Source organism: Sardina pilchardus, chromosome 23 (assembly GCF_963854185.1).
Source record: "Sardina pilchardus chromosome 23, fSarPil1.1, whole genome shotgun sequence".
Taxonomy (NCBI): domain Eukaryota; kingdom Metazoa; phylum Chordata; class Actinopteri; order Clupeiformes; family Clupeidae; genus Sardina; species Sardina pilchardus.
In genome coordinates this window covers 14,734,358-14,744,357 of record NC_085016.1, presented here as the reverse complement: position 1 = coordinate 14,744,357, position 10,000 = coordinate 14,734,358, and the positions used below count along the sequence as shown (strand labels likewise).

The 10,000-nt window shown below is 46.0% G+C and overlaps 1 protein-coding gene across 4 annotated transcripts in view; it reads right to left on the bottom strand.

Moving 5' to 3' along the window:
* The window catches only part of sbf1 (SET binding factor 1), a 78,903-nt gene that overhangs the window by 42,937 nt on the left and 25,966 nt on the right, over positions 1–10,000 (bottom strand). The window contains exons 2-10 of one of the 4 annotated variants that reach the window (XM_062527478.1): positions 9,261–9,346; positions 8,684–8,821; positions 7,526–7,651; positions 6,915–7,025; positions 5,888–5,965; positions 3,966–3,995; positions 2,748–2,853; positions 2,332–2,464; positions 577–685 (exon numbers count right to left, since the gene is read on the bottom strand). In XM_062527478.1, the coding sequence (XP_062383462.1) occupies positions 577–685; positions 2,332–2,464; positions 2,748–2,853; positions 3,966–3,995; positions 5,888–5,965; positions 6,915–7,025; positions 7,526–7,651; positions 8,684–8,821; positions 9,261–9,346 (917 nt within the window). The remainder of the gene's footprint in view (positions 1–576; positions 686–2,331; positions 2,465–2,747; positions 2,854–3,965; positions 3,996–5,887; positions 5,966–6,914; positions 7,026–7,525; positions 7,652–8,683; positions 8,822–9,260; positions 9,347–10,000) is intronic. The other 3 variants (XM_062527479.1, XM_062527480.1, XM_062527481.1) reach the window with 3 other exon arrangements.

Sequence of the window (10,000 nt, the reverse complement as noted above, 5' to 3'; positions counted from 1 at the left end):
CAAACTGTGTTTCAGAGAGTGTTTCTCTATCATCAACTCATCATATACACACACATGCGGAACATAATTTATATCATCATCGTCATCATCTCTCATCATCAATTCATTACAGCCCAATCTGTTTACATTAAGATGGCCAGTATGGCCCGTTGCCAAGGAGACAACCTTTGACCTCTCACCTCCAACACACGTGGGGTTAAATCAAAGTCATAAGACTCTGTACGACTCTCATTAATGTGTGAGTACTTGCAGTGACTGGGTGATGACAATGCACGCGCACACACACACACACACACACACACACACACTTGGCCCCTTACAGGGCCCTTACAGAACAGCACACACCCTCTCCCAGAGAGAATGCAATGACATCAGGACAGCTCAGCTCAGTTTTAATGAACTCCATGTGCGTACGGCTGAACCTTTAACACCCACCCACCCATCCACACACACACACACACACACACACACACACACACAAGCACAAGTGACCAGGCATATGAAGTGTCTTTACCTCTTGCATATAAACAAAATAAATCTGTGCGTGCGTGTGTGCGTGTGTGTGTGTGTACACACCAGCTCTTGCGTCTCGGAGCGAAAGAATGAGTTGACGCCGATGATGAAGGGGGTGGGAGTACTGAGAACCTCCAGCAGCTTACCAGGAAGAATGGGCACATATGTAAAACTGAAAGGAGGGAAAGAGAGGGGGAAGAGGGAGAGAGGGAAAGAGAGGGGAAGGAGGGAGACAGAAAGAGAAAAGAGGGAAAATATGTTCTTACACTCATTAAAGCTGAACATGAAAGTAAATGTTTTGCAGCAGGGCTTCATTCATTGGACACACACACACACAGAGGTGGGCACAAATACATCAAAAACTATTTTGTTACAAAATACAAATACTGGCGTAGAAAATGTAACAAAATAAAATACAAAATACGGATGTGAAAAATGTATTTAATTAAAAAACAAGTAATTAGTAATTAAAAAATACAAAAATACCCCCACTATAATCATGGTATACCAACTTTTAAAGTAAACTACAAGAAATACTAGTTTTTTTTATTGGCGGACAGAGGCCTAAATTCTTTACTTTGGGCTGAAATAGCCTGGTCCTACCATACTCTAGTACATTCATGTACAGAGAGTCTGGACACTTTCTATTGCCAAGCATGAATCTCCTTGAATGCGGATACTCTGCCCAGAGCCTCTAAGATCTGCCATTAACCAATCGATAAACGTTTGGTCGTGAGGTGACATGCTCAAACTAGCGACCTCAACGTCATCGTTCTCAGCTACTCCCTCTGTTCGCTGCTTGGACCTGCACATTTTTGTCTTGAGAAAACCTGTGAATATACCGCAGACCCAGACTACGTAGTGGAGTGAAATGAAAACTGAATGGAAGTACGTAGGAAGGCGGAGCCAGGCTACCCATGAAGTAGATCTAGTAAAAAAATTTAATCAGCATCCTATATCAATATAAACGATGATTGAACTGACAACAAGCAGGCTTTGCAACAGTGGAATCAACTCTGACGAAGCAAACTACACATCATCATTTTCCGTATTCAATGAAAGTAGTACAACAGATTGAACAGGTTAGCCTTTTTAAATTGAAATGCATTTCCCTTTTTGTGCTATAAATGCATGCCTTTTGCCTTCATACATGACTGGCAACACGGGGGACAAATAAAGTTACATCCTGTAAGGTGTCTCAATATACAGAATTAATTAACTGGGAGGTGAAAACTCGAGACTGTTTCACATTGGGGAGGTTTTTGCCTCAGTCTCCACCATTATTTCTGCAGATCAGGACACCTTGGTTGATACCTTACATAAATCCTCATGTCCTGGGGTTCATGACCTAAAGATTCTGACCTTTGGCTCCCAGACTATGATAAGCATAGCATATTGTCATGGTTATACTAGGTAAGAGGCTATATTTAACTGTGTGATGAATTTTTGGCTAATTTGAGGGGGGAAATGATTATATTATAATGAAATATTTTAAATACTCTAAATACAACCCCTCAAAGTATTTTGTTACAAAGTACATTTGATTTTTTCCAATCCTGCAAAATACAAATTACAAAATACACTAAAGTAATTAAATACGTATTTGAAATACATATAATTGAAATACTGCCCATGTCTGCACACACACACACACACACACACACACACTCTTTGTCTATTTTCACACTCAGACACAAATCCACACACACTCCCAAACACACACACACACACACACACACACACACACACAAACATTCTTTGTCTATTTTCACACCCACACACAAATCCACACACACACACACACACACACACACACACCTGTATTTGAGGGGGAACATAATGGCGAGGAGTGCTCTGCAGGCGTCGGTGAGGCGCTGGTAGCTGCTCGACAGGAACAGGATCTTGTGCTCCGTCAAAGCAGCGCAGAACAGATACAGCACATTCACTATGCCTGTGGGACACACACACACACACACACACAGACACAACACACACATACAAAACACACACACAGGCATACACATACAAACCCACAAGCACAAGAAGACCACGTTTAATCATCATAATAATAAACATTTATATTTTTATATTTCTTGTTTGTATCCCTACACAAATAATCACTGTCGTGAAATGGTCTCTGAGACCAAATCTGTGGCTTTGTGCGGTTTCCAGATACACAGAGGTCTTCTGCCGGCCCTGATTGGCTGGAGTGAGGTGTGTGCGGATTGGCTTACCGAGCTGTCTGAAGAGCTGGGACACGCTGCAGCCACTCACAGGCAGGGAATCGTTGATTGGCGTTTGGATAACCTGCCTGTCTCCCGCCCCCAAGGTTATGGTCCTCTGCAATCGCAAAGAGAGAGACAGAGAGAAAGAGAAAGAAAGAAAGAAAGAAAGAAAGAAAGAGAGGGAGAGCGAGAGAGAGGAAGGTTGATTGGTGGAAAGGAAAGGATGGAAAAAGAGGCTGCTCTTTACAAAATGACTCGGGGCTTAGGGGTCTCAATACATTTGTCACAGGGGTGTGTGTGTGTGTGTAGGTGTGTTTGTGAAGAAGGTGATTGAGCCTGAATAAAGAGAGGTTTAACAGCTACATTACAATTCCAGGTAAAAGGGGGAGAAAGCCAGTGAGTCACAAGAGTGTGCACACACACACACCCACACACCCACACACACGCTCGCACACAAATTGACAGGAGAGGACAGAATAGATCACAGGTTGAAGGAACCATTTCATAAAGAGAGCCATTCAGATTTGGTGTGCAGAAACAGGAAAAAGTGTCAGACACACAGAGTCGAGTTTAGTAACATGTGGAAGGTGGAAGATAACAATGATTTTCCATCTCCTAGGCCAACACTTGGGAAGAGCTCTTGGGAAATCAGAGGATGCGATCGGGGTTAAAATTCATGAGGTAGATCTGGTTGTTGAGGGAGACACGTTGATCAGCTGACGCACATGCCAGTTAATACCACAAGATGATCATATGCAAAGTCAGCCATGAAAATCAGCCCCAACACACACACACACACACACACACACACACAGCCCCAACACACACACACGTTGATGAGGGCAGGAACATGTAAGTTGGACGTCAGAGGTCAGGAGTGGGACGGCATTCAGAGACGATTTAAAGCCAGACACAGCCATGCAGGCTTGAACACACACACACACACACACACACACACACACACGCATACACACACACACACACACACACACACACAACCATCACAAAGCTCAGCCATGATTTGCTGATTTTTGTTTGAATGTAAGCTGTTCATAATTACCAAACACACAGACACACACACACGCACACACGCACACACGCACACACGCACACACGCACACACACACACACACACACACGCACACACGCACACACACACACAGCACAGCACAGCACAGCACAGCAGGAAGCTAAAGCTGGAGAGAGGAGTATAAAGGTGTGGCGTACCGAGCTGTCCTCACTCTCCTCCTCTTCCGGCTAGATTAGCACACACACGCGCACAGTTGCACACATAAATACACACACATACAAACACACACACACACACAAACACAAAGAGAGACACCACAAGAGAACACACAAGTTATAAAAAAAAGTCGTCAGGGCTGCGGGACAAAACTCAAATCCATTAACATAAAAAAAAAACACATGACGAGGAAAAAAAAACAATAAAAGGTGCAAAAACACACACATACACACACGCGCACACATACACACACAGATAAATCTGTAACCATGACGAGGGACAATGACACAGCGTGATGACGGACGTCAATATGGAGGCACTGCTGCGGCGACAGGGACGTTAACGAGACACGGGGCGCGAGCGGGCGAGAGCACAGACGGTCGTCAACACACTCACTGTGACGGGACGTGCAAGGCACACAGCTCAGCTGCACTGTCCTATTCATGCTGGGCCATGTGTGTGTGCGTGCATGTATGTGTGTGTGTCTCTGTGTGTGTGTGTGTGTGTTTGTGTGTCTGCATGCATGTACTGTATTCTGTACACTGCACTACCACAACAGACAACTATTTTCTTTTATACCTGAAAGCTATGTGTTCTCAAAGGTTCTTCCATCTCCCTTGGGATGAATAAAGTATCTATTGATGTATTTATAGTGCTCCACATATGGATGTGAGTGTCTATCTGTGTGTGTGCATGTAGGTGTCTGTTTGGTGTCTGTTTGTCTCCGTGCATCAGTGTGTACGTGTGTACGTGTGCATGTGTGTATGTGTGCATGTGTGCATGTGTGCATGTGTGCATGTGTGCATGTGTGCATGTGTGTATGTGTGTATCTGTGTATCTGTGTGTCAGAATTCTCTAGTAGCCTCATTCTTTGGCAGCAGGATGTCAGTCTCAAAACATTAGGAGACAGACACAGACACAGACACACGCCCGCACACACACATGCACACTCTCAGGAGACCTATGTACCCTCTCTCTCTCTCTCTCTCTCTCTCAAACACACACACACACACACACACACACACACACACACACACACATCAAGAGAGCCTGGAATATCTACATAGATCCTGTGTGTGTGTGTGCGTGTGTGTGTGCATGTGTGTGAATGTGTGTGTGTGTGTCTCCTTCACGCACTCATTGTCAGCTTAGGAACCATCTGCCACTCGGCTGCCCATATGGTCAACCTGCCCAAACAACCAGAGACAGGAAACTACTGTGTGTGTGTGTGTGTGTGTGTGTGTTAGCATGTGCGTGCATGTGTGTTTGTGTGTGTGCGTGTGTGTTTGTGTGTGCGTGCATGTATGTGTATGTGTGTGTGTTAGCATGTCCGTGCATATGTGTGTGTGTGTGTGTGTGTGTGTGTGTGTGTGTGTTTGGGGGGGGGAGAGCGAGAGAGAGATTAAAGGTGCGGTGATTAAGCTCGTAGGAGGGCTACACCACAGTGTCGGTAAACTCATCTGCTCTCTCATGGGAGTCATAGCAACACGCACAACAACAACGCAAAACAGATGAAAACAAACAGAGCAGGGTTAGGGGGAGGGGGACGGGGGTGGAGCCATCTCTAACACAGCCACCTGATTGGAGAGGATTCATCAAAAAAGGAATGACTGACAGGTTAATGGAATCACAGGATTGACAGGTTAACAGAAGCCATAACTCGGCCCACAAGATTCACCAGAAGCAGAGAGGGGGGGAGGGAGCAGCACCACCACCACCCATCAATCAGCAATGATGACTCAGCACAATTTGAATCAGATGATGAAGCGACAAAAAGGACGTAAAATAAAGGAAAGTTTGTTTTGTTTTTGATTGGTTGTTTTGAGAATCACAATGGGCTTGATTGGTTGAAGCGGGTAAACAGAGGAGGGGTCGAGGGGGGAGGGGGCCGGGGTTAGGTTACCTGGAAACAGCCCAGTAGCCAGTCACAGGTTAGGTTCAGAGGAACCAAGTTTAAACTACAGACTGACGACTCATCCGTCTGTAACACACAGGAACCAAGTTTAAACCTCAGACAAACGCCCGGGGAAGGAGTGATTTCAGAGTGACAACTAGGAAGTCAGGTGAAATGGATGGAGGATTTTTTATTTTTTATTTTTTAAAGGGGGGGCGGAATTATTTGTGACACACGGCAATGCAGGGGGCCCGCCATCATTAGCACCATAGGAACACATGTTATAAGGGAACACATGTCTCAGGGAAAAAGAGGAGAGGGAACTATTAATTGGGAGCCACCATGTCGGAACATAATCACGGTCATGCACAGCTCACTCTCTCAATCTCTGACACCCACTGACACCCAATGACACACACACATAAAATTAATCCATATCAATCCCCTGGGTTACACCAACCATACTGATATTAATGGGTTGACATTTTACAAATCAGTTTAAAAAAATGGATTTAGATTTTTTGATTCGATTTGATTTGATTTGGGGGAAAAAAACAAAACAAAAAACAACTCAGGCACTGTGTCAAAATAGATGGCTACGACGGTCACTAATTGTTTAGTGAAGGGAATGCTTTCTTGCCAGACGTGATCTTAATTGGCTTGAGGATACGGACTACCGATCTGATCTGAGTTCCTATTGGTGGATCCCTGGGGTGGAGTGTGATGACTGCCTGTTAATCTGCTCTGTTCAGGGAAACCGCTCTTAAACACATAAAAACTCGGTTACTGTACATGTCGTTAACAAGCTGAGATTACGTCTACAGGCATTCACACACAAACACACAAAAGAAAATCAAATCTCACAAAAGGAAAAAAAAATGCTTTACATAGTCAGTTCAGTATACTGTATGCTTCAACATATGAACATCTGGGATATTAGATATTCTGGGGAGAAAAACTTAAAGTGAGATATGTGAGCGTGTCTGTGTGTGTGTGTGTGTGTGTGTAAGGTAGGGTGTGGCGGACACACACTCACCTGAGAGCCCCCGGCGATGGGAATGGTGCAGGTGAGGAGGTTTCCGATGACCGTTTCCAAGGGAACATTAAGGCTGTCCACATGAACTGTGTAGATCAAACCCAGACAGTTCTGGAGGAGCACACACACACACACACACACACACACACACACACACACACACACACACACACACACACGCAAAAGCACACGCACAAGTACACACACACACACACAATGAGTACATTTCTTGCACGAGTGCTTCTCAACACTACTTGTGCGTCTTTGGCACCTATGTGTTGATGAAGTGTCCTTAGTGTATAGGTTTCAGACACTTGAACGTGTGACGTGTGACCCAGAAAAACGTCTGAGTGGTTAATGGAAAATGGGTTTCAGGGTCACGATGTAAAGGTGCACATTGTGTGTGTGTGCATTCGTGTGTGTGTGGTTGAGTATGTGGCCAGGTATATGCATGAATGTGTGTGTGTGTCTGTGTGTGTGTCTGTGTGTGTCTGTGTATGTCACGATGTAAAGGTGCACATTGTGTGAGTGTGCATTCGTGTGTGTGGTGTAGTGTGTGGCCAGGTATATGCATGAATGTGTGTGTGTGTGTGTGTGTGTGTGTGTCTTACCCTGAACACCTCGGTGTGGTCGAGCCGTGACACCACCACCAGGCTCTTGGGGCCGTAGAGTTGTGCAGGCAGGGGCTCCCCAGGTCCCTCATCCTCGTCCGCCTCGCTAGCCTCCTCCTTCCGCAGCTACACACACACACACACACACACACACACACACACACACACACACACACACACACACACACACACACACACACACACACACACACACACACACACACACACACACACACACACACACACACACACACACACACACACACACACACACACACACACACACACACACACACACACACACAGGCACGCACAAACACACACACACGCACATATTCAGTCTAAAGTTTCTGCAATGCATCCACTACAAAAACACGGGCAGGTGTTTCATCATGTTCTGTCTGGTGCTGTACTCCTACTCTTTTGTAATTTTCCGTACTCTGTCTATTCTTCACTGGTGCGCTCTCTCCCTCTCTCCCACTCACTCTCTCACTTCTTCTCCTCCCTTCTTATTCTCCTCTTCCTCTCTCTCTGTCTCTCTCTCTCTCTCTCTGTCTAAAGAAAGAAAAGACTTTCTGTGACACCACCCCCCCCCCCCCCCCCGGCCTCCATCCCCTGAGTGCCGTCTCCTGTCTGTCTCTAATGAAAGTTACAGCATGAGTCCCATCGGTGTGTCTGTCTGACCTGTGGCTTGTCTACGGTGTGTGTGTGTGTGTGTGTGTGTGTGTGTCTTACCTGTGGGTAGTCTACGGTGTATGTGTGTGTGTGTGTGTGTGTCTGACCTGTGGGTTGACTACGGTGTATGTGTGTGTGTGTGTGTGTGTCTTACCTGTGGGTAGTCTACGGTGTATGTGTGTGTGTGTGTGTGTGTGTTTGTCTGACCTGTGGGTAGTCTACGGTGTGTGTGTGTTGTGTGTGTGTGTGTGTGTGTGTCTCTGACCTGTTGGTAGTCTACTGTGTGTGTGTGTGTGTGTGTGTGTGTGTCTGACCTGTGGGTAGTCTACGGCGTGTGTGTGTGTGTGTGTGTGTGTGTGTGTGTGTGTGTGTGTGTGACCTGTGGGTAGTCTACGGCGTGTGTGTGTGTGTGTGTGTGTGTGTGTGTCTGTGTGTGTGTGACCTGTGGGTTGTCTACGGCGTGTGAGTGTGTGTGTGTCTGACCTGTGGGTTGTCTACGCCCTCCCAGAAGGTGAAGCAGGCGCAGTAGTGTCGCTCCGAGTTGATGTCCGTCAGCACGGCCACAAAGAAGGAGGGCGGCTGCCGCTCGGCAACCAACTGCCAACCACTGGGCTGACAAAACTGAGAAGGAGAGGGGGGGGGGGGGGGAAGAGAGAGAGAGAGAGAGAGAGAGAGAGAGAGAGAGAGGCAGGTGTTTCAAGGAAAGTTAAGATTCAGTCTTTGAAAGTCTCTTGCCAAACTAATTCCTGCAGAATAAAACTAAAAAACGTGAGCAAAAACACACACATACACACACACAAATGAATGATATGTAAAGCTTCATTGGCAGTTAAGTATTTATTTAATAAATAAATAGTTTTCCTCTTGAGGGGTAAACGCCACGTTGTTTCCCATGTGGAGTGGAACGGTGGAACGGCCACACGGTGTTCTAGATACGTAGGCTTCGGTGCTTTTCACTGAATTTCACCAGTAAATACGGAATTCTAGGTTAAGCCGATTGCGTCCGGTCTGCGTCTCCGCATGTGTGTGTGTGTGTGTGTGTGTGTGTGTGTGTGCTCACCAGCTCAATGCCTTGGGGGAAGGGGTTATCCTCCCAGTCCTTCTCTGGGAAACGCTGGAGAATCCGGCCTTGACCCTCACCACCCCCTACAGAGAGAGAGAGGGGGAGAGAATAAGAGAGAGTGTGAGACCCCATCATTAAGCCAGCGGTGGACACCATCGCATCAGTAAAACATTAATAGAAATGCAATATTCTGTTACTTGGCCACAAATTCACCAACAACATCAGGATTAGACCAAAAACGATAACCAAGAGAGACTGAGAAAATCTAATTCGCATACGATTAAAAATTCAAATTTGCCTACTTTCATCATGTTCAGTGGCCGCATACTGCAAAACGGTTTCTAATTCTGACACTGAAACTGTTCATTTGAATTGGGACTGCAATTCTGACTCTGCATAAGTATACTGTATGTATCAGTGCATACTGTACGTCCTGAATCTGTTGAGTATACATATTCAGATACACGTTCTGATGTGTCTCTGTCCTGAATGCAAATGTATCACCTCTTTGGCAATACAAATGCTTTTTTGTCATGCCAACAAAACCTTCTGAACCCTTCTGAGTGCAAAGGAGTGGGGAGCGAATGGGGTGGAGGAGAGGAGGAGAGGAAGGGGAGGGAGGAGGGAGGAGGGAGGAGGAGAGGAGGGGAGGAGGAAGGGGAGGGGGGTCATGTGGGCTGTGTCCGAGTCAGACTGAGGTCTGTACATGAGGACTCAGGCTCATTCCAGCTGACATT